We start from the raw sequence: 26,102 nt of genomic DNA, 5'->3' as shown, positions 1-26,102 counted from the left end.
ACATTCACTGGGCATACACCACACCCATTCATCTGCTCAGTAGAGGGTGGAGCATGATTTGTCGCTTCATAACACATCTTTCTAAGTTTCCATATTCCACTGTACATGTTTTTTGCACCACTGAAGACAATGCTACATGTTGGTTTGGGTAACGTGGAGCTTGCATATTGCTGTCCTAACATGGAAATCCACGTTGTGAACCTCATTTCTGAATGTTTTGTGCAGATTTGTGTTCCAGTCACTGTCCAGAACTCTGCATTTAATGTGTCAGCTGACGAATGGTGGGTTTTGCATATTATCCTTCGTAGTGTCCTACGATCACTTCAGTGAGTGTGGCGGGTTGTCCACTGCAGGCAGCACTTGCAGTCGACTCCCTACACTTCCATCTCAGTATAGTATCACCGATGTTAACCTGGGATGACCCAATTTTCAACAATTTGCTGAACAGATAGGCATGCAACATAGCATCTTATCACAATGCCTCTTTCAAAGTCCACCAGTTCCCTTCTTGCAGCCATTTCACCAGCAGTAGCACACTCAGGATTTAATCTCGGAGGGGGGCCTCCCGAGTTGAGTAGATGATATGAGAATACACACTATGCATCGCATACAATCTATGACTGAGCATCTGCAATGATCACTAATTCATAAGTAGTATAGAAATAGAAGACATGACACAACATAAATAAAAAAATTTTAATTAGAAAAAAATTTTTGGAAAATTTTCTAGTGTTTTTTCTTTACCCTCCACCAGGTGAACCACTGTACAGTTGCACTGACTTGGGAGAATCATATTCCTCCAATTTATACTGGCTACAAACCAGATTCGTTACATGGCATGGGAGTGTCCATTAATTTCTTTCCAAGCAGTGCACTTTGACATACTATTTGATTTGTAATGTAGCTTATTTCTCTGTGTATATATACTTTTATACTCCAGGTGATGATCTTAATATTAAGGTCGAAATGTCAGGAAATAACCTGAAGGTAATTTAGGAAAGCTGTCCTTATTATTGTGTTGTCTTGGAGACAGAGAGAAGATTCTGGATAGTTTTCTATCAATAGTTGAAGAGATTTGCAAATCGCTAGATCCCCAGGCATCAAAAAAGATAATGCTAACAGTTTAGCTAATACTTAATACCACATTTCACTACCAGACCTTAAAATAATTCATAGCTTGCTTTGCACTATATTATTTTTTAATAAAAAAATTATACATTTAATGTCAACAGTTTCCAGAACACTAAACATGAGTTTTGCACTTATTGCTTAACAGTCGCACCATGCAATTAACTTCACTTACCATCTTTTTTTTTTTTTTTTTGGACAACTCAAATAAATTTCCAAAGCTGGAAAAGAATTTTGAAAACATCTGTGCTGCAGTGGGGCTGAACTTTGCAGCCTCTCAACACAAAAGCTAAGGCACTATCCATTCAGCTGATGAATGGATAGTGCTAAAACGTGGAAACCACTCATAACCACATACATTGCGTTGATAATCTACTGGCCACTTTTCATGTGTGGGATGGATTAAAAACATGCAGGACACCTACTCCTTGGTCACTAGTATCCTTTAAGACTACAGAAGGTCCTTTAGTTCTCTTACATATTTGGTCTCTGGAGCTGGGTTTCTAATCATATACCCTTAGCACTATCCATGATACTAAAATATTGACTCTTCTTTCCTATTAAGCATTAAAGAGAACATAAATAAATAATTATTCAGGAAGAAATCTTCTACAAAAATAAATAAAAAATAAAATAAATGTCATTAAAAATAAAAAAAATCCACTAGGGAAAAAAATCATAAAAGTAACAAAATGCAAAATAAAAAAAAGCACAACACATATCAATAACATGTGTGTAGTAGATTCTGTCATCATCTGATGTGATGCCTCGACCAACCCATTTATAAAAGACCTGAGGTGGCATGAGTTTGATTTTTCTGAGTGTCCGGATTATTTAATCCTTAGCTCAACCATAGAACTAATATACACTAGGTTCAGAGGCGCCATGCATGTACAAAAGTTTCCACATCCACTTTTCATCAACATTCTTGGCCTTAATACTAACAAACACATACCACTTACATGCATCAGCTCCTAACTTATGTTACACAGTGATCAGTATTCATTTTGGTAAAATTATTTTTAAATTAAGGGCTACCCCTGCTGTATCACATTAAAAGTTAATGAGCTTAATGATGCAGCTTTCTTTTTTTCCTTCTTTTTCTTTCCCCTCCACAAGCAGCAATGCGAGTATAGTAACAGTTGATTAAATTAGTAATACTTTGGAATACAACTTGTTTCTCTGTACATATACTTGTATACTCATGATCTTAATATAAAGGCAAAATGTCAGGAAATTAAAGTTAGCACTCTTAACATGTTAGCAGCTACTAATTTTACTAAGATGAACACTTGATCTATTATATCTAATGGAACCTCAACTTGTGATTTCAACTGATTTTCCAAATGACATTTCACATGATTGCTTCTATAGCAAAAGCAGTATTCATTCTTTTGTAGAATTTCACATCTTATGTCAGAGATGAAAAAACCTAGAATTCCCTCTTTTTAACTACTTTAGCTCAAAATTTTCATACTGCATTTTGTACTCATGTTGATGTTTAGAAGAAAAATATCTAAAGCTAATAACTGATTAAATTTATTTAGCTAATTAGATTACAGGCCGATATTCTGCCTTGGTCACTTTTTTAACCAAATGTTTCAACACAGCATGAAAGCAAACAAACAAACTGATTGTAAAAGATGTGCTCCTACAGTCCAAACTGGTGCCCTCTATGGGTGTAGTGATTGACCTTGCTGAAGGTTTAGTCCACATAAGGTAGACATGAAAGAGGAAAATAGTGGCAATGGTTATGAGACAGTGTGGAATGAGATGGATGTTGAGAGGGAGACATATTAAGTTCGATGTTACCATAGGCCAGGGAATGTGAGGGGGGGGATGATGAAGAACTGTATAACAACTTGGGTTAGTGAACAATGGAAGAGTGATTATTATGGGTGATTTTAATTACGGTAGTATAGATTGGAATGAAGAGATAGTCTTTGCAAATAAGGAAGAAGACTTTCTTGAGAGACAACCATCTCGGGCCCCATGTAAAGGAGGGCAAGTGAGGATCGAGAGTTTTAGATCTGATCATCTCATCAGAGGATGTAATTGTGAGTGAGTTTTCATGCTTTCCTCCAGTTGGTGAGATTAATCACTGGGTTGTGGCTAGCCATATGCAGATCTGTGAGGAACGGATGTATGTGAAAGTTTGCATATTACTAATTTTAGTAGTATGCAAACTTATTTATTTCCTTGTTCATTTATTTCCTGATCACTCAATTCCTAAAGAAGAAACTGAGTGATAAGGAAAAAAAATGCTGCTTGGGAACTGACATAGAAATGCATAACAGTATCAGCGGGTGACTGTATTCCAAAGGTCAAAAGGCTGAATAATGTAGGTGTAAAATGATGAATGAGGAGTTTAAGCATGAAATCTGGAAGAAGAAGACAAGTTGGAGGAAGTACAAGATGAATAATAGTAATTATCAGTTAGATGAAGAGTATAAAGAACAAGCCAGGAGAGTGACTCAATAAGGACAACAAAAATGCATATAAGCAGAAATTAGCAAATCAGGTAAAGAAAAACCCTAGAGTTTTTTTTAATATGTGGCAAGTAGAAGGAAGAATGATTATGGTAAGATGATGTTAATGGATGAAGATGATGGAATGGTAACTGCTGCAAAGGAGGACATTGTTGAGGCATTCACTGACCAATTTATAAGTGTTTCATCTTCATCAGGGTGAAATCATGAGAAACTTAAGTGTAGAGGACAAAGAAGAGGATGGCTTAATTGTGAGTGAGCAGGTGGTATCCAAAGAAATAAAATAAGCTTGGTGTTAATAAGGTGATAGGGTTTGATGTCATATCACTGCGTCTTAAGGAAATGTTGCAGGAAATTGGCAGTAGCATTGGCATGCCTGTTTAATAAGTCTTAAACAACAGTATATGATCCAAGGGAGTGGAAAGAAGGTAAAACTGTTCTACTGCATAAAGGTGGTGATAAGGCTGTTGTTACAAATTATCGGCTAATCTATATATCTGGGGTTGTATTGAAGGTACTAGAGAGATTAGTGAGAAGTAGGATACAGAAATAGGTTGATAACAGCAGTATTCTCTGTAGTTATCAGCATGGGTTTGTTAAAGGGAGATGATAATAAATTTAGTTTAATCCTTTATCCAAGTGAGAGCAAACAAAGTTTGCACCTGAAAGTATCTTCAGGACTGGGGTAAGGTAGTACAACACTAGGCAACTCGTTGCAAAGGTGAAGCAATCTAACATCGCTCCTATCTCAGTATCTCCCAAAATGCAAAACATTATGGGAGATAATGTTATGCATTAAGTAAAGGGCCACTATCCAGACTAGTTTCGACCTTTATTGAGGTCTCTTCGGTGGGAGCCAGGCCCAGACGTGGAGATGTCAGACAGAAGCAATAGCAAGGTTATCTCTACCTATAGGAGTTTATTTTTCAAAAATAAACTTTCAACATCTTTTTCAAAATCCAGAGTAATTTAATAAAAAGGTGGCACACCGTTTGGCAACTCCTATAGGTAGAGATGACCTTGCTATTGTTTCTGCCTGGTATCTCCACATCAGGGCCTGGCTCCCACTGAAGAGACCTCAATAAAAGTCTAAACTAGTCAGGGTAGTGCCCTCCCCTTAATGCATAACATTATATATATCTGCAAAATGTGTTTTGCATTTTGGGAGATACTGAGATAGGAGTGATGTTAGCTTGCTCCACCTTTGCAATGAGTTGCCCGTTGTTGTACTACCTTACCCCAGTCCTGAAGATACTTTCAGGCGCAAACTTGTTTGCTCACACTTGGATAAAGGTTTAAACTAAATTTATTATACTCTAACCAAGTGAAAAATAAACTTTCAAAGGGAGATGATGTTTTACTAACTTACTTATATACTATAAGAAGGTGACAAATATCTTGAACAAGGGAGATGCATAAACAATGGTATACTAGATTTTTCAAAAGCTTTTGATAGACTGCCACATGACAAGCTGTTAAATAAACTGAAACGGATGGGAATGAATAACAGACTTCTAAGTTGGATCAGTGACTGACTGTCATATAGGTACCTATATCTATCAGGTGCACTATCCCAAAAGAAGGTGGTCACTAATGGTGTACTGCAGGAGGTCAGTTTTAAAACCATTGTTCTTCAATTTGTATATTAATGATATTGGGATGGGTTTAACTGATGATATGCAGCTGTTTGTAGATGATGCAAAATTGGGGAGAGCAATGGAGAATTAAGCAGATGTTATCACCTTACAAGACTTTAATATATTGCATGAAAGGGCAAGTAAGTGGAACTATCAGCTCAATGTTGCAAAGTGTAAGGTTTTGAAATTTGATAAAGCAACGATGGGATGCATAGTATGCACTTGGTAAGGAAACTTTAACCCTGCGGAGGTCATGGGGAAAAAAATTGCAGCTTAGGTTGTATGTATCCAAGAGATACATTCATTACTAGTATGTGATAAAACAAAAGAAAAAAAAAACATTGCAAATATAATACATGATGGTTTATTTATTTTCAGTTACAATCTAGAAATTATTGAAAAAAGAAACAAATAATAATAAAAAAAAAATCAGCTAACGCCTTTTTATTCCCGTATACGGGGAGTAGGCGAGGCCATTTAGCCCTATCTAACTTTTGGAGACTGAGTGGGCAGTTCAATCTCCACTGGTACCAATCAGAGATAGATGGCCCAAGGCTATCACTAATTAAGCAGTACTCAGTGAAGAGAGACGGCTCAAATGTGCCGCCATCTCGTGGTCCCTAACCCTAACACAATATATTTAATGTCTGAAATAATGTGGGTTCTACGGTCGATTTTCTTGAGTTTACAGGACGAAAAACTCGAGTTTCCGGGAGGAAAAACCTGCTTGCCCGTGCCAGAGATCGACTAACTCGAGAACTGGTCGAAAAAAGGCTTAGAAAAATTTCCTCTAGTCGCCAACTAGACTCAAAACTAAGTCTTCCTTCGTGCGGCCAAGCGCCGTGGTTGGCAAACGCCACATCCACTGAGCTACACAGGCTCAATAATAATAATAATAATAATAAAAACTAAACCAATACCATACTGACATCGGAGCTCGCAGTATCTCTCTCGGATACAATTTAATATCAAATATTACTTTCACATCCGACTCTATCATTCTCATCATCAGACTCGAGTAACATTCGCTGATGGATTATCCAATCAATATATTTTTCCAGCCATTTTTAATGGTAAATAAATAATAATAAAAAAAAAAAAACGACTAAACCAATGCTATACTGACATCGGAGTTTGTGGTATCTCTCAGATACAATTTACTATCAAATATCACACACCTTTACATAACGCATGTTAAATCAAAACTGACCGCATAAACAGTGTGGAATATCACTCATAATATATGCATGTGCAGCTAGTCATGACCTCCAAGCTATATGCTAGATATGTGTAAGAATATTTATATTAAACCATTTGTTTGTATCTGTCAGATCAGCCACGACCTCTGCAGGGTTAAAGGCGGTAGAGAAGATGAGAGATCTGGGAGTGGTGGTGGAGGACAAGGAGATGAAATTCAGGGTGTCCACACAAGTTGAAGATGTCGCATCAGATAATGGCAATGATGTGGAGGACTTGATATACAGGAATAAAGAGGTTATGATGCCATTGTATAAGGTCTTGAATAGGCCTCACATGGATTGTTGTGCACATATTTCGTCACCAGGTGTTAATTGTGATGAGATTATATTAGAAAGGGTCCAGACATGGATTGTTGTGCACATATTTCGTCACCAGGTGTTAATTGTGATGAGATTATATTAGAAAGGGTCCAGAAAAGATTCACAAAGGTGGTTAGCAGTCTTTGTGAATCTTCTCTGGACCCGAGTATGTTGTGACTGTAGACACATTGAATCAGTTTCAGATATAGTTGGATGAGCTTTGTGTGTGTGTAATGTAGTGTAGTATAGTGTACCTCCTACAATGAGTCTCTGACTCCATGGAGGTCAGATAATAATAATAATGGTGGAGCCAAATTTGTTTAAGTTTGGAGAATGTTGTAGTGCTGTGAATGGTGGAAGATTTCAGAAATAGGATAAGGATCGATTGGGTAGCTGGGTGACTAGAGTGTCAAGGAAGGGCACACAGTTACTGTTTTTCTTTTTGATGGTGAAAACTGTCTGCCCTTTATGATATGCCTTAACACTCCAGTTACTCAGGTACTCAATGGATCCTTTTCAATCTACAGAAAACCCACTCTACACTGGAAGGTACATCCCTCCCAGAAGTGTGTTATTAAAACCTCAGCTAACAGAGCAAGGAAACTATTTGCTTGGACCACACTCGCATTCGGGGAATTTTCTAGCCAACAGCTTCCCCCTTAACAAAATAAACAGAACTCTCTGTCCATCCTCCCCCAAAATCCTAAAACACAAAAAATCCACTGCTCCCTTACATTCAGGCCATGTCAGAAAAAATTGGATGCATCCAGACCTCTTCAGTCCATACCAAAAACTAGTTACCCTTATCTACTCACCAAAAAATCCTTTCCACTAAGACCACCTTATTCCTGCAAACTTACATAATTCAGACAAACAGGAAGATGCTAATACCTGTCTAGAACACACAAACTATGTACATAATTTGCACCACATCCATTGCAGGATGGCAGGCCATGCCATTAATACAGATCACTGGATCTGTATTCATGGGAAAATAACCTTCTTATACAGGAACAGATTTAAAGCAGACAAACTCTTTCTGTAATCCACAACAGCACTACAACCATTCTCCAAACTTAAACACATTTAGCTGCATTGTGTTGGCAAAAATCTGGGAGATCAACATTTGAGAACTATAGCAAGGTTCCACCACAGCACCCAGAGAGGGCATCAGTTTGGACTGTAGGAGTCTGCCTTTTGCAATGTCTGTCTGCTTTCCTGATTGCGTACATGTGTGACTTGCTTAGCATATTTCTTTATGCCCATGAAGTTGCCTTGATGACTGATTAACTGGATAATATTTTGTACAATCTAATTAGTAAAATAAATTTAGTATTTTCTCCATTAAACACCAACGTAAGCAATTATCAACATCCATGATTAATGATTCGTATTTTGAAGCATTCACATGCTGCTCCAACCTTTATCTCGGAACCTTGATTTTTTGAGAACAAACAACCAGATAATTCTGTCCATCTTGCCACACCCTTGACCTTTTCCTAAGCAATTTTCCTTTCAAACATATTGCAGATATCAGTTCTCCTTTAGGTAACTCAGATCACAACCTCTTCAGAGTTCATTTACTACAGAATGTCCTTCACCCTGCTGTTCTCGATCTCATATTTTCTGCCATTAAAATAGTGCCACATAAGATGACCTCCATGGCTTCTATTCCTCCTTTTCATGGTATGATTACAAACACCTACTCTAATTGAATCCAAACCAAAAATTAAAAAAATAATTTAACTGGAAGGATAACTGCCATCCCACATTCTTCAAAATATTTTCACTGTTAATATTTGGTCCTTTTATACTAAATATGACACATTTTATTTGGATTTATTATTGGATCATGATTCTTCATAAATATATGTATACAATCGTGAACAAGTTTTGCCAGCTTAAGGCTGTCTAGCGTCTTCAGGACGAGAAATGGGTACACTAACATTAAATGCTAAAAAAAGAATGCAGTAATGACAATAAAATTAATTAAAATTGAAATGATGCGTGACATTAAGAGCATGGAGAGTGGAGACTTAGTCATTGTTTGTAGATCACGTTTTATAGTTTTTCGCGAAATTGAATTCTGCTAAACATAGTGAATTTATTAAGTTTTTCCAAATGTCTTTTAATATCATGCCTTGATTTCTGTTGAGATTGTCTCCTGTCCATATTTTCTGTATATTTAGTATTTTCCCCATTAAACACGTTGGTGTTTAATGGAGAAAATATTAAATTTATTTAGCTAATTAGATTGTACAAAATATTGTCCAGTTAATCAGAATATGCTTAAAAATAGACAACAAATATCATCACAGAAAATATTATTCAAAAGATTCTCAACAGAAACAGCCCACAGCGACAACCTCAAGTTAAGCAGTATACATCGTCCATCGTCATACCTTATGCCGGCTCAGTTTCAATGAAAATGGCAAAAATCATGAGGTCTTTCAACATCAGGGTTGCCTTCAAACCAATTTTAACTACAAGACACATGTTAAGATCTCCTAAGAATAGCACTGCCTTCTACAAATACACAGGTGTATATAACATCCCACGTTCCTGTGGACTGAATTATATAGGCCAAATGCCACGAAGCTTAGAAATCCGAAAAAAAAGAACATATAGGAGATGTCAACAACAACAGAACAGACACCTTAGGATTAGCCCACCATTTCTCGATTTCGAACCACTCCATAGATTGGGACAAAAGCTCCATGCCATAACACTGAAGAAGATTTCAGATGTAGAAACTTTAAAGAAGCTGCAGTGGTACTCCGGACAGGAGACAATCTTAACATAAATCAAGGCATGATATTAAAAGACATTAGGAAAAGCTTAATAAATTCACTATGTTTAACAGAACTCAATTTCATGAAAAACTATAAAATGCGATCTACAAACAATGACTAAGTCTCCACGCTCAATACTCTTAATGTCATGCGTCATTTCAATTTTAATTAATTTTACTGTCGTTACTGCATTCGTTTTTTTTTTTTAGCATTTAATATTAGTGTACCCATTTCTTGTCCTGAAGAAGCCAGACAGCCTTAAGCTGGTGAAACTTTTAGATGATTGTATACATATATTTATAAAGAATCATGGTCCAATAATAAATCCAAATAAAATGTCCCATATTCTTCAAAATACTTGAGCATTATTCATGTCTTGATTCTCCAACAACGGTGCAAAGACAGTTCAAGAAAAAAATTTCTGCATGTCAACATTAATTTTTCTCTTCTTGTGCTAATTTCCCCTTCTAGTTTATCACAAGCATATACATGACCTCATCAGTCTCCAGGAAAGAGTGTCGCTTTTTTCAAAACACTTTTTCTCACCTCTACAGCTCCTAATACTTTATGTCTAGAATCTGATCAACCTAAGAATGCCATTCTCACTTTTTTTTTGGAATGCTCAGTGCTATCAGAGAAGAGCAATCTACTTGGTAGAAAACCACCTCCACCACCACCTCACAAAATTTTTCCAACTGTTTTCAGGCTATGGTCAACAGTTATTCTCAGCCCACTGTAGTATGTACCAATGTAGCTCGTGATCTAGTGTGTGTGTGTTTATATATATATATATAATATAATAATGAAAGAATGATTATTAACTCCATTAACATACATATTTTTATGAAGAATTGAATGACTAGAACCGAGATGTAAGTAAAAAGGTTTTAATATAAAAACACTACTAGTTTCAGCCTGTAACAGCCTTCATCAGGTGACATTATAAAAGAAAGAAAAAAGAAAAAACACTAACCACTGAAGGTTAAAAGACTATGAACAACATAGAGTCTCTATACATAATTAGCATGAAAACGTTGTAGTTGTATTTGAAGCTGTTCTTTCGTTTGCTGCATTGTTAGGAGAGTGCGTGCTTGCAGCATCACATGAACGCCAGTACATGATTACAGCTGAATGACTATCTGGGAGGTTGTAACTCAAGTTATTATTTAGATGAACAGGATTGAAGATGATTTCTCTAAATTCCACGATTTTTCTCTCTAATGATGAAAATGGCTAATCCTAATGATGAAAACCAAAGTCACAAAGTCTGCTGGGAAAAATCTACTAACATCTTCTGTTGCAATGATGAACTAGAGAGAAAAATCATGGAATCAAGAGAAATCATCTTCAATTCTGTTCATCTAAATAATAACTTGAGCTACAACCTCCCAGATAGTCATTCAGCTGTAATCATGTACAATCGTGATGCTGCAAGCATGCACTCTCCCAACAATGCAACAAACGAAAGAACAGCTTTAAATACAACTACAACGTTTTCATGCTAATTATGTATAGAGACTCTCTATGTTGTTTATAGTCTTTTAACCTTCAGTGTTTGGTGTTTTTTCTTTTTTTCTTTCTTTTATAATGTCACCTGATGAAGGCTGTTACAGGTCTAAACTAGTAGTGTTTTTATATTAAAACCTTTTTACTTAAATCTCGGTTCTAGTCATTCAATTCTTCATAAAAATAATTTCATTATTAATCTTTACTAAGTGTGAGAAATATGCAATGACAGAAGATATTAAAGAGTTGTTAGAAGAAGCAGAGATGAAGAGTAAGTAAAGATTATGAGCCAACTGCCTTAGTCTGATAGGACAGAATCAAGAAGGGTCATGACTGCCAATGAGAAGATTGTGCAGGAGGAATGGTGTGCAGTTTACAGATGTGTGTCATGAATTTGATGGGCATAAGGACCTATATATGCTTGATGGATTGCACTTAAAATGGTTTTGGAGTTAGGTGCCTGGAGAAAGTGTTGTTCAGTGCGAGTTTGTAAGTGAAAAATCAGGGAAACTAGAGATGTCAGGGGAGAAGCAATCAAGCACGTGTCTAGCTACAAGTGGGACATATGAGTGTGAGTGTGAATGCAGGAATAACTCTGTGGAAATATATTTATCTATCCCAGGAGTGGCTAAGTGCAGTTTCCCAGGTTTCGAATCTGAATGGGCAGGTAATGACATTATGTAAGGGTAACTTGCAAGGGGATGTTGAAATGCATGCACACGAATGCCCAAAGTATCAGAAATAAAGGAGAAGAGTTTTTTTGGCATTGGTCAGCTCAACTTGTCCAAAAATAATTGGCATCAGCAAGACCTGGTTGTCAGAGAATGATATAGTTACAGGGATAGAATGTAATGGATATTGTATTTTCAGAGAAGGAATAGGAGTACTATTAATGATAGCTGAAGAACTTCAACCAACAAAAATAGAAGTTAAGGAAGATTGCAATCTGATGGCAATAGTTCATTTGAAGCTGTCTGGTGTGAGATAGAGGCCTATATGACAAAATATATTGTTGGTTGCTGCTTTAGAAGAAGAAGATGTGGACAACATGCATCAGCAGATTAGCATGAGTGCAGGCTGAGGAATTATCATGGAAGACTTCAACTATGGTGATAGATATTGGAAGGAAGAAAGGGCACATGGGAATGGAATTTATACAATTACCTGAAACAGCATGTGATGGAAGGAACCAGGGGTTTGCGAGTGTTGGATCTGATAATATTTATCTATCTATAACTACAGTAGCAACTCTACATCCGATCAAGGAAAGTAAACCATGCAGTCTTGTTCTTTGGAGGATGCTCAACATGCAGAAATTTCAGTCAAGAAAGGGTTTATGTGGAACTACAAAGCTGGCAATTATGCCAAATTTGGGAGGCAACTTAGACCAGTGCCATGGCATAAGAAACTACATGGAATGAATGTTATTCCTGCATGGGAAGCAGTCAAGGATTGTTTGAGCAAGACAGTATCAGAGTGCATACCCAGGGTTAGGAGGATGTACTGAGTAAGGATTAAGTGGATGACTAGAAATATAAAGAAGCTGCAAAAAAAAAAAAAAAAGCATTGAAGAAGGAATATAAAGATGATCAGCATGCACATGAGCAATATAAAGCACAAGCAAGAAGGATAACTAGTATGGTAAGGCAGGCTAAATCAGATTATGAGAGAAAATTAAACAGGTCAAAGTAAATCCAAGAGTTTTTTTTTTTTGCTATATAGCAAGTAAGCTAAATAATGATTATGGAAAGATAACTTTACTCGGAGCTGATAGCAGGAAAGTGACAGAGGCATAAGAAATAGTTCACCTACTAAGTGATCACTTTGCAAGGATATATCATCCAGGTCAGGGATCGGCAACGTTTTCAGGCTCATGGGCCACATTCAACTTTTATTTTTAATAATCGGGCCGCAAACGTTTAATTAGGAGAAAATAGTGAGTGAAAAAAATACTTAAGTTATCAATTTTTATTATATCAATCATGGGGCATGAAAATGAAACTCAATGAAAATTATCACGTAAAAACAAAGTAATAGGGTTTATGCATCACAATATGTGTGTCTCCCTGCTTAATGTGACTTTTGTGATTGTTTTCCCTTAGCCAGATTATCTATATCTACTTTATAACCTGAGGTGCAAATTCGAATCAAAGCATGCAAATGTTTATCAGTCAGTCGAGAAGAAAATTTATTTTTTCTAAAACTCATGGAAGAAAATGCTTGTTCACAAATGTATGTGTGTGCTTCTTTAATGTTTCATTGTGTTGTAATTGCAAAACTTCCATCTGTAGTTGGTTTGGTACATCATCAATGTCAACATTAAAAGGGTTCAAAAATAATCGCATTTCGATGCTATTTTAATGAAAATCCACAAATCTTGTTGAAAATTCCGTTTGTAAATCTTCAATGATACCATCAAAAATTTCCTTTTGTGTTTGTCATCCAACTGTAGATGCAGATTTGCAACATATATAATGATGTAGATTTTCTTCCATCATATGTTTCTTCAACAGACATAGTTTGCCTTCAAAAGCTTTCATGTCAGAAAACAGTTCTGCTAGTAATTTACTTTGGTCCTGCAGGTTCAAATTAAAATCCGTTAAGGTACTGTAATATCTACCATAAATGCAAGAGATAATCCATTTTTTATCAGATAGTTGTGTAACGTCCTTATACTCAACCGATTCATTATGACTACTTGGCTTCTTAAATATGTTTTGCTGAGCAATCAAAGAAGCTTCTAATTTATTAATGATTTTTTTCTAAGTTCACAGTTCAAACCCTTGTATTGGCTTTCATGTTCATTCTCGTAATGACATCTGATATTATATTCTTTCATAACAGCAACGCTTTATGACAAATAAGACAAAGTGGCTTACCCCCATTTTCAATAAAGAAGTACTTGCTGTTCCATTCATTAGTAAACCTTCTTCCTTAACGTGCAATTTTACGTTTTCTTGAACGCATTTTTGAAATTATTTTTAACAAATATATGACGAACCAGGGAATACAACTGCAAAAGTGCAGCAAAATCTCAGTTGTCGTCGGATGAAGTTGCCTTTTTATTCCCACTTGTGATGACTGACACGGTTGACTCACACCAAGTTGCAGGGCGATATCAAGAAATATTGGTATCAAATTATTTTTAATTTATTATTCATATTATAAAATGTATTATTTAAATAATTCAACATACAGGCCACATGCCATATAAGTATGGTCAACCTTTTGTGGGCTGCCAAAAATGCACATTTGGGCCGCATGCGGCCCGCCAGTTGCCAACCCCTGATCCAGGTGATGAATTTGTGGTGACAGACTGATGTGAGCATTGAGGTAGAAGAACTAGAGGTACTCAGTATATTGAAAAATATCAATGCAAATACAGCAGCACATCTGGACGATATGTCAGCTTGTGTACTACAAGAATGGGCAAGTGAACTTGCAGTGCCTCTGATGAAGTTGTTTCTGACGAAGATGCTGACACTAATCTAACATTAATCTGCTGACATTAATCTAAGTCAGCATAAGCTCTGGCAAGGTTCCAAGGGAATGGAAAGAGGGTAAGATAGTTACATTACATAAAGGTGGCTTCAAGACAGAAGTAGCAAATTACAGACCAATTAGTATCTCTGGAGTGGTGGTTTAAAGTATTGGAAAAGTTGGTTAAAAGTAAAATTCAGGAATGGGTGGATACGAATATGATACTCTGTATTTTGTAAAAGGCAAGTCCTGCCCCAGTAATTTATTCACATTGATTATTATTACGGCTATTTTTGCTTGTCTTCGTTTAGGAGTGTCCCTTATTTTAAATACATTGCCTCTTTTCTCAAGAATTCTTAGGGTATTATAAGTGTATTTTAAAGGTAAATATATGCAGATTAATAGAGGAAGAAAATTTGCACATACCTTGTTTGGAAGTTGGGATGTCTTCTTTCTCCATACTTCTGCTGTTTGCTGTTAAAAAAAGGGAGGGTTTGGAAACGTGGAGGGGTTGTTTGATAAATTAGAAAACCCGGGTTTTTTAAAATAATATATATACATATATATACATTATTATATTTAAAGGTGCTTTTTGGGGAAGGGTTATATGGGAAACCAAGGTGGGGGGGCGTTAATGGGGTGCTAGCCGTTTCAATCCTGTATCATCATTGGAACATTAAGGGAGAAGTGTAGGGCTATGTCAGGACGGTTTGGCATGTCTGCTTTGGGGGGGGGGGGGTTGTCACTTATTGGTTGAAGTCGTGACCTCATTTTTATATTGTGGAGCTTCCAACATTCGGAAATTACGTAGGGTCAGTGGATGTTGATTGAGTTTTCGTCACATTTTATGGCAAATGTTTCCGATATTCTAAGCATTGTTTCATTGTCTTGTTTGTCTATTATTATGGTCTTGTCAATTTGCGGGTATGTTTGTGTTTGAGGGCGTGAACTGCTATTTCTGTCTTCTCTGTACTCTGTATTCTATTTTTCTTTTTGATGTTGCATTTTTTTGTGTTTAAATATTCTGGAATAGGGATGTTACAGTCCCAGAAATGTTCTTGTAGTCTAGCCCATAAAGACCTGATGGTAGAACCTGAATAGGTGATATCACAGTCTTTTTGGCAAGGAATTTTGTAGACTACATTGTGGTGTTCTAGTATTTCTTTGTGTGTGAGAAATTTAGTGGGTTTTAGGAGAGTTGCTAATTTTTGATTCGTGGTGAACACTAGTTTATAGTCAGTGTGTATGAAAATATATTTGTAGGCTTTGCATGTGTTTTGAATGTAGGGCAGTTTGATAACCTTTCGTGTTGGGAAGTCTGTTTTGGTTGCAGGGTTGTTTTGAAGGGTTTTGCTGTTCTGTTTGCGTAATTTATTAGTGTTGTGTGGGATAGTTGTGATTTTTAAAAATCTGTGTTAATTTCTTTAACTCCATGTTGAGATAATTATGGTTAGTTGAGAATTTGTAAGCATTTATAAATTTTGATAGGATGACTGATTTTTTAACTGAATATGGATGGTATGAACTGAAATGGAGGGAGCTTCCGATATGCATGGGTTTGTGGTATATTTTTGTGGCTATTTTGTTGTTAGTTCTGATTAACATCAGGTTTAAGAAATTGATGGATTTGTTCTGTTTGGTTTCCATGGTGAATTTTAGTCTGTTACTGTAATTGTTAAGGGATGTTTGTAAGGTGGTGATGTGTGTAAGTTCTCCAATGCATAGAATGCCGTCCACGTCTCTGTCATAAAAGGTGATGGCAGGGGGTAAAGGAAGGGTGGAGTAGGAGTGATTCTGTGTGTGCCAAGAATAATTCCGCTAGATGTCCACTGATGTTTTGGCCCAGAGGGAGACCGAAAATTTGAACATACATTGATCTTGTTTTTGAACTTAAAGAAGTTGGCTGATGTTATGAGTTTGATCAAGTTTATGATGTCACTGGGTGTTAATTTTGTGCATGCGTGAAGTGTGTGGTCCTCTGTGAGTAGTGTGTGTACAATGTCTAATGTTCTGGGGATGTCTACGTTTGTGTATAATGAAGTTGCATCCAATGAGGTGAGGATGTCTTCCCGGGATAAAGTAACATTGTTTAGGTTGTTTTAAGGATACTTGCGACATAAGACTGAATGATATAATCACGTAATCACAAGAAAGATATTTATTTAACCAAATATTTCGGTCTGGAAATAGCAGACCATCGTCGGTGGTATTACAAGAACAGTTTAAAAAATATACAAGCTAGAATACTAACAATAGATCGTTGAAATTAGAACATGCCGCGTGATGTTATATCACTAAGTATGAAACGAAATATTTTGAAGTAGAAACATGATTGAATTTGCTATTAAAAAAAAAAATTAATGAGTAATCTTGATTAGGCTTTCCCAGATTTTTGATATAGATATGCAGTCATTACGATTCAGGTTGGGATGATGGAGCAAGGCCTCCACGCTTTCCTTGAACAAACGTTCGAACCTGTAACGGGATCTATGTAAGAGGCGCGTCTTGGACCAAAGGATGCTGTGGTCAGTTTCAATCCCGTGTTGAGCCAAACCAGACTTTTCAGGTTTATTGTGAAGAATGGATGATTGATGTTCTTGGATTCTTTTTTCAAGAGAACGTCCAGTCTGTCCAAAGTAAGAGAGATCACAGTTGCAAGGAATTTGATAAACTCCAGGAAGAGATAAAGTTGAGCGTTTGTCTTTAGGAGAAGGAAAATGAGAAGACAATTTGTTAATAGGAGAATACGTAGCTGTTAAATCATATTTCTTCAAAATTCTTGCGATAGGTTCTGAAATACCGGAGATATAAGGAATAGGTACTCGACGTATTGAATCTTTGTTGTTTTGTGGAGGATTATAAGATGTAAGAAGACGTTGAATACTTTTTTCAGAAAAGCCATTGAGTTTCATGTGTTGCTGGATAGTAGAAAGTTCTTTCTGTAGATAATCAAAAGTAGAACAATTAGTTTTGGCTCTTTTGATGAGACATTTTATAATTCCTGTTTTATGACATGGATGATGGGCTGATTCTTTCAGAATATAACGACCTGTGAATGTTGGTTTCCTGTATACTGTAGTTGTAAGAATATTTGAAGATGATCGGATGAGGAGAACGTCTAAAAAAGATAACTGGTTGTTTTCTTCTAATTCCATAGTAAACTTTATGCGATGATGTAAGGAATTAATACTGTTTAAAAAGGAAGATAAAGTGTTTTTACTGTGAGGCCAAATAGCAAATATGTCATCTATATATCTTACCCAAAAAGATGGTAGAGGGAAACTAGATGTCAAAACTAACCATAAGATCTGTAGGTTGTAATGAGACATCTTTTAATTTTTCTAAGAAATCTGAGGAGTTTTTTAAAAAAGAACTCAAGTTGCCAATGTAAGATTTCAGTAATTTAGCTAGATATTTGGCTATACGGTAAGTAGGAGAATCAATGCAATCTACTATTGGACGAAGAGGATAGTCAATCTTATGGATTTTTGAAAAAATCCATAATCCATTTGAAAAAATCCATTTTTTGAAAAAATCGATTTTCTTGATATGTGGAGCGATAATTTCATCGCTCCACATATCAAGAAATTGATTATAATCCAACCAACAGACAACTAAAGAAATTAAATTCTCTCCTTGATGAAGTCATCAGTTTAGATAAAGACACAATTGAAAGACTTAAAACTCATTTTGCAAGACCTCCTAGATTTTATGGCCTTCCAAAAATCCATAAGATTGACTATCCTCTTCGTCCAATAGTAGATTGCATTGATTCTCCTACTTACCGTATAGCCAAATATCTAGCTAAATTACTGAAATCTTACATTGGCAACTCGAGTTCTTTTTTAAAAAACTCCTCAGATTTCTTAGAAAAATTAAAAGATGTCTCATTACAACCTACAGATCTTATGGTTAGTTTTGATATAGAATCTTTATACACCAATGTACCTCTTAAGGAAACTTTAAAACTACTTGCTGACATCTTTCCTCAAGATATTATAAAACTATTCGATTTCGTTATACATTCTGGTTATTTCATATGTCAAAACAAATTTTATAGCCAAGTAGAAGGAACAGCCATGGGAAGTCCTCTTTCTCCAGCTTTAGCCAACTTTTATTTAGAACATTTAGAAAAAGTCCTCTTCACATCTAGTTTCCCTCTACCATCTTTTTGGGTAAGATATATAGATGACATATTTGCTATTTGGCCTCACAGTAAAAACACTTTATCTTCCTTTTTAAACAGTATTAATTCCTTACATCATCGCATAAAGTTTACTATGGAATTAGAAGAAAACAACCAGTTATCTTTTTTAGACGTTCTCCTCATCCGATCATCTTCAAATATTCTTACAACTACAGTATACAGGAAACCAACATTCACAGGTCGTTATATTCTGAAAGAATCAGCCCATCATCCATGTCATAAAACAGGAATTATAAAATGTCTCATCAAAAGAGCCAAAACTAATTGTTCTACTTTTGATTATCTACAGAAAGAACTTTCTACTATCCAGCAACACATGAAACTCAATGGCTTTTCTGAAAAAAGTATTCAACGTCTTCTTACATCTTATAATCCTCCACAAAACAACAAAGATTCAATACGTCGAGTACCTATTCCTTATATCTCCGGTATTTCAGAACCTATCGCAAGAATTTTGAAGAAATATGATTTAACAGCTACGTATTCTCCTATTAACAAATTGTCTTCTCATTTTCCTTCTCCTAAAGACAAACGCTCAACTTTATCTCTTCCTGGAGTTTATCAAATTCCTTGCAACTGTGATCTCTCTTACTTTGGACAGACTGGACGTTCTCTTGAAAAAAGAATCCAAGAACATCAATCATCCATTCTTCACAATAAACCTGAAAAGTCTGGTTTGGCTCAACACGGGATTGAAACTGACCACAGCATCCTTTGGTCCAAGACGCGCCTCTTACATAGATCCCGTTACAGGTTCGAACGTTTGTTCAAGGAAAGCGTGGAGGCCTTGCTCCATCATCCCAACCTGAATCGTAATGACTGCATATCTATATCAAAAATCTGGGAAAGCCTAATCAAGATTACTCATTAATTTTTTTTTTTTTTTTTTTTTTTTTTTTTTTTAAATAGCAAATTCAATCATGTTTCTACTTCAAAATATTTCGTTTCATACTTAGTGATATAACATCACGCGGCATGTTCTAATTTCAACGATCTATTGTTAGTATTCTAGCTTGTATATTTTTTAAACTGTTCTTGTAATACCACCGACGATGGTCTGCTATTTCCAGACCGAAATATTTGGTTAAATAAATATCTTTCTCGTGATTACGTGATTATATCATTTAAAATTGTTTATTTTCTGGAATAGGTCGTCCGTGTTTTTGATCATGGAGTTTGACGTTGTAAGTAGTGGTTTAATGAGTTTGGTTTTACGAATTTTGCTAATGGTGCTGTTCTTGTAGGAGACTATAGGCCGTATTGGGTAACCATCTTTGTGGGTTTTGATGTTCCCGAACATACAAGGGGTACATGTAGTGTTGTGTTTTTCATTGTGGTTTTGTCTATCTTGTTCTGATTTTTTAAAGTGTGTAGGGTGTTGTTGATTTGTTTTATGAGGTTGGAGGTGGGATCATTTTGGATTTTTTGGTAGGTAAGTTGATCGTTTAAGATGGCCATTATTTTCTTGTGGTAATCGGTTTTGTTGATGATGATGACTACTGTATCCCCTTTGTCTGCTATAGTGATCATTATATTCGGGTTCATTTATAAAGATAATAGGGCTTTTGGTAAGTTGGGAGTAATGTTGGATTTCACTATTATTTTGCTATTAATGATGTTGTTTATTTTTTGGAATATTGTATCTCTGCTTGGGTCATTTTTATAATAAGGTGACACCAGAATTGGATCAAGGAAATGGCTACACCACAATACTGTTGGACTTTGCAAAGTAATCTGATAGAATACCACAAGGAAAACTATTACAATAAGTTGGAGCAAATAGGAATGGATAAGAAGCTGGTGGCATGGATGAGGAGGGGAGGTGGATGATGGACAGAGGGTGGTGTATGGTGGAGTGGAATCAAGGCGAATGAGTGTGACTAGTGGAATACCCCAGAGCTCTGTATTTGGACTACTCTTTAATTTGTACATTAATGATATCACAGAAGATTTGAAAGGGGGATATTCAGTTGTTTGTCAATGATCAAAACTAGGGAAGGCAATAGCTGATAAAGGTGATGTGGATATCGTACAGGATGATTTAAATAAATTGGCAGTGTGGGCACATGGTTGTCAACTGAATGTTGTAAAATGTAAGATAATGCACTTCAGGATGAAAAGATTACATACTTCAAATCATATTGATGGCACTAGTTTACAGGAAACTGATGAGGCTAGGGATCTTGGGGTGATGGTGGATAGAAAATTAAAATTCAGAAGACATATTGCAGGAGTTAGCAAAATAGCTTATAGGATTGCTTGGATGCTGAAGAACACATTGACAAGTGAAGATAGAGAGGTTATTATCCCTCTTTATAACTATGATTTAGCCACATGTTGAATGCTGTGCACAGATTTGGTGACCAGCATTTCTTGTTGATCGAGAGGTGGGAGGAAGATTCAGAGACAAGTGACCAAGCTGGTGAGAGGTCTCTGTGGAATGTTCACGAGGATATGATATGATTTAGCTGACGGGAAGAGGATATGATAGAAACTTATAAGTTGCTAAAAGGATTCTATAAGATTGACACAGAAGAAATTTTTCAATACATGGGGAGTAGGAGGAAAACAAGGAGTCCCACTTGGAAGTTGTCTAAGTAATGGTGTGGACCAGGTTCTTTACTTGGAGAGTGGTAAATGAGTGAAACTGATTGCCAGTGGTTGCGAGTACACTTCCCCCACAACAATAAATATGTTTAAGGAGATGCATGACAGGGAGTTAATGGATAGAGTGGTCTCCTGCAGCGAGTCTTTTGACTCCATGGAGTACCCATATAAATAATAAGCTCATCAACCATTCTCCATGCAAAGAACCTGCTACTCACTCCTTTGCTCACATCTTCCTTATACAGTTTCTAGGAGTGGTAAATGTCTCAATCATATCCCCTCCTCCTCTTCCTGTCCATGAGCCTTTGCAATTTACATTCTTTCAATCTGTCTTCATGTTCCACATTCCAGAGACCAGTTATGGTGAATCTTCTCTGGACCACCTTAAAATATTCTCATCACCATGAAAACCTGGTGACCAAATCTATGCATAATAATCCATATGAAGCCTGATCAAGACCTTATACAATAAAATAATAACTTCTTTATTTCTGCACATCAAGGTCCTCTGCATAATTGCCATTATCTCATGTGAAGATTTCACAACTTGTGCAATGTGGCCCTTGAATTTCAGGTTCTTTACCACCACTACTCCCAGATCCCTCACCTCATCTACCTCCTTTAAAGTTTCCCCCACTAAGTGTATATTTTGAATCTCAACTGCCCATTCATACAATCTATTCAAGTCCTCCTGTAAAGCCTTGACATCCACTTAATTTTGCATTGATCTTCCCAATTTTGCATCATCTGCAAACAGTTGCATAACACCAATTAAACACCTATTCCAATATCATTAATATACAAATTGAACATATGACCCCCAATAGAGGCCCCTGCAGCACATCACTGGTGAATTTCCTTTTTTAGGATACTGTGCCCCCCCATATACAACTTTCTGATACCTATCTGACAGCCAGTCACTATCCAATCCAATTCACTAGTTTTTATAGTAGAAATGGTTATATGTTCACTATTCATAACAATTAGTTTTCAGGAAATAACGACGTATTCTAAAATATTAATTATAATAACTTTCATTAATACTTTCCTATATTTTGGCAACATTACATTGCCATCAGAAATCACAGAACAATGATATGTGCATGCATGCATGCATGCAGGCATTAACACTGAGTAAAGGAGAATGAATAAAAGCAACCAAAGTTGTAATTCCATATATATCCTTTCCTCACAGGGGTCTTCATATGGCTAGCCACAACTACTCAGGTGATCAACTTCACAATCACTCTCACCAACTGAAGGAAAGCATAAACCTCATTCATAATCGCATCCTCTTATGAAATGATCCGATCTAAAGCTCTTCATCCTTATGTGCCCTCGTTTACATACTGCCTAAGATAGTTGTCTCTTAAGAACTCAAGAAATTCATTTTTCTTATTCCCAAATACTATTTTTTCATTGCAATCTATACTGCCATAATTAAAATCACCTATAATAATTATCCTGCTCTTATTTACTAACCAAAGTTATTTATACATTTCATCATCACCACCTCCACATTCCCTGGCCTATAGCAACATCCAACTAAATACCTCTTCATGCCCACCTCCACCTCACACCATACTGACTCAAAACCATTTCCACTATTTACATCTCATAAAAAAAAAGAAAATCTTATATTTCACTACGATGAACTGGCAGTAATGTACCTATACAGCTAATCTATTTCAAATTCTTCTGTTGAGTCAGAACATTTGTTTCATTTTCTTGTAGCTCTCTCTCTCACTTTATTATCTGAATAATAAGTTTCCATTTAAGTTTCTTCTAATATCATTAATGTAAGTGTAAAACAAACCAGTTTAGCACTCCACTAGCTAGTGCTTTTGCTCTTAACTCTTACCATACAAGTTGGTGATACTTACTAGATAGTCAATCTACTATCCAATTCATCAATCTTTTATTTAACTCTCTCCATTGCAATTTAAATCAACCTGTCATGTGGCAATTATCAAAGGCCTTCGCCAAATATATATATATATATATATATATATATAGGTATTTGGCGATTGGAGAAGTGGCGTCTGCACTCTACAGTGCTTGGCCGCACGACGAAAGGCGTTCGAATCTAGTCGACGACTAGAGGAACTTTTTCTAAGCCTTTTCTTGACCGGTTCCAGAGTTAGTCGATCTCTGCCACACGGGCTAGCGGGCTTTTCCTCCCAGAAACTCGGGTTTATCGTCCCGTAAACTCGAGAAAATCAGCCGTCGAACCCACACTATTTTCAGACATTAAATATATTGCGTTAGGGTTAGGAACCACCAGATGGCGGCACTTACTAGCTGCCTTCTTCACTGCATGCCAATTAATTAGTGATAGCCTTGTGCCAGCTACCTCTGATTGGCTACCTGTGGAGATTGAACTGCCTACTAGTCTCCAAAAGTTAGGGCTTAAAAATGGCCTCGCCCTATACGGGAACAAAAAGGCATTAGCTGATTTTTTTTTTTATATAGATAGGTAAGGTAATATTTTAACAATACATGTTGCAGCTGGTGACATACATGATGGCTGCAACATGTATTGTTAAAATATTATCTTTGATCAAACATACTAAAATCCCATAGAAAATCCTGTTAGTATCACTCAATCCAGGATCCTAGCCCACACCAACCTCTTATCACTTCAGATAAACAAAAATAAATCTAATAAAAATCTTGGTCATGCACCCAATCCCCTTGTATACTACTGACTCTTCTGAGATTATCTCTGTTGCAAAGCTTTCTTCAAAGAAGCATGTCAAGAGCTCTGTAAATTTCTTGAAAAATTGATTTAAAAGACCCCTACCTTAACACTGAGTTACTATTAAAAGATAGTTTGTTTATTTAATTCTAGCTCCTTATCCAACATTCCATTTTTCTTCGAGCTTTGTAGAAAAATCACATTCATCAGACTAAAATATTATTATTATTATTATCATTATGATGAGTCTTTTGACAAGGAGTCAAAAGACTCATCATGGGAGGTCCTTCCTAGGAAACACAAAGTCTATCATACCAGTCCTTGAACTCATTGACCGTTCTAGCCCTCACCACTCTATCAGGCAATACATTCCAAGGTTCAACCATTTTCCATGCAAAGAAACTACTCCTCACCCTCTTGCTCACAATTTCCTTTCATAACTTCCAGGGATGGCCCCTTGTCATCACTCCTTCCCACTGTTCAACCAAGCAAAAGAACTTCCCAGTGTCAACCCTGTAACCATCTCTCAACAGCTTAAAAGTCTCAATCATATCACTTCTCCTTCTTCTATCCACCAAACTCTGCAGTCAACATTCCCTCAGCCGATCCTCATAACTAACATTGTACCATCTTGAAACTGTCTTTGTTGTCTGCCTCTGAGTTAATTTAACTCCTTCAAATCCTGGGGACCAAATCTGAGAACAATAGTCTAAGTGTGGTCTGATCAGGGTCTTATACAACGGAATGATAATTCTTTTATCTTTGCAGGTCAGTGTCCTTCTCATTATTGCAGCAATCCTCTGTGTTACCTTCACCACCTTTGCAATATGTCCCTTGAATTTTAGGTTTCTATCAATCATCAACCCCAGATCTCTTGTCTCCCCTACTTTCTCCAGTATATCTCCAAATACACTTATGAAACATTCATTTAATACTTAAATTATATTCTTTATACCAGTACCATAACCATCCTTCCTTACAAATGTACCAGCTTCTATTTCTGAGCCTATATTTTATAATCCTTATGTGATTATTGTCTCTCAACCTGATTTCATAATACTTTTTCTTTCCAAACTGCATGCTCCATCTCACCATTCCTCCATCTTGCACCTAACCTATTTATCTTCCTGTTGTTAAATATTCTTTAACCATTTTTTCCAAACAGCCATGAACTTTTTACCCAATTTCTCATTCCATGGGATTGCTCTTCAAAGATGGACCCTCAGTTTGTTATGAATATCAATCTTGTAGTTGCACATATCTTTTCCTTACAGAAGCCTTCATAGGATTGACAATCACCTAGGTGATAACTTCAAGTTCAACTTTCAACAAAACCAATTAGAGCTCATTCAACATCTTTATCAGAATAAAGCATCTGATGCAATGATGAAATCCAAGACAAGCTTGTGTGTTCTGTTACACGTCTCCCTAAGATTAGCTGTTCTTTAGAAACACAAGAAATTCATTCTTCTTATTCTTTTTTTTTTATGTGGTTTTCCATGAACTGCCATAAAAAGGAGCAAGGAGAATGAAAATGCTTTATCATTTTCTTTACAGTCGCTTGAAGTGTTTGCTTCTTTTTTTTTTTTTTTAATAATGAATGAATGGGTAATGAATTCGATTTGTATTATTTCTTGTGATCAGAAGAATATGGGCATGACATTTCATTTCATATTCAAAGGATTACTGTGGTCAAAGAAACGAATGCAAAACCAATCACTCTGCAGGTGAATGATGTGTTTTTATTACAGATAGGTATTGTAACATGGTTTAATTGTCAGGTGTGTGTAGTGAAAATAGTAACTGTCCCTAAATTGCTAGCAATGTCAAATTTCCCTTAACACCTTGACATTTACTCTAGTTATCTGCTGAAGACACAAAAATGTGCAAAATAGAAAAGACCACTTATATTTCATAACTGCTAAAAAATTGGTACTCTCACATTTTATTAGTTTCTTCCATATGAATTTTTGATTAATATTATACAATACAGTTTAAG

The 26,102-nt window shown here is 36.2% G+C and overlaps 1 protein-coding gene across 3 annotated transcripts in view; it reads right to left on the bottom strand.

Moving 5' to 3' along the window:
- The window catches only part of LOC150097047 (neuralized-like protein 2), a 70,480-nt gene that overhangs the window by 43,590 nt on the left and 788 nt on the right, over window positions 1-26,102 (bottom strand). Inside the window, exon 2 of one of the 3 annotated variants that reach the window (XM_090408291.1) lies at window positions 1,304-1,685. The exons of the other annotated variants lie outside the window; for them this stretch is intronic. Within the exon in view, the coding sequence (XP_090264417.1) occupies window positions 1,304-1,372 (69 nt within the window). The 5' untranslated portion in view covers window positions 1,373-1,685. The remainder of the gene's footprint in view (window positions 1-1,303; window positions 1,686-26,102) is intronic. 3 annotated transcript variants of the gene reach the window in all.

Source organism: Typopeltis vanoorti, chromosome 18, assembly GCF_054136105.1.
Source record: "Typopeltis vanoorti isolate ZY-2024b chromosome 18, IOZ_Tvanoo_1.0, whole genome shotgun sequence".
NCBI classification, from domain to species: Eukaryota; Metazoa; Arthropoda; class Arachnida; order Uropygi; family Thelyphonidae; genus Typopeltis; species Typopeltis vanoorti.
Note: the sequence above shows the minus strand (reverse complement) of the source record. Positions and strands in the feature narration are given on the sequence as shown.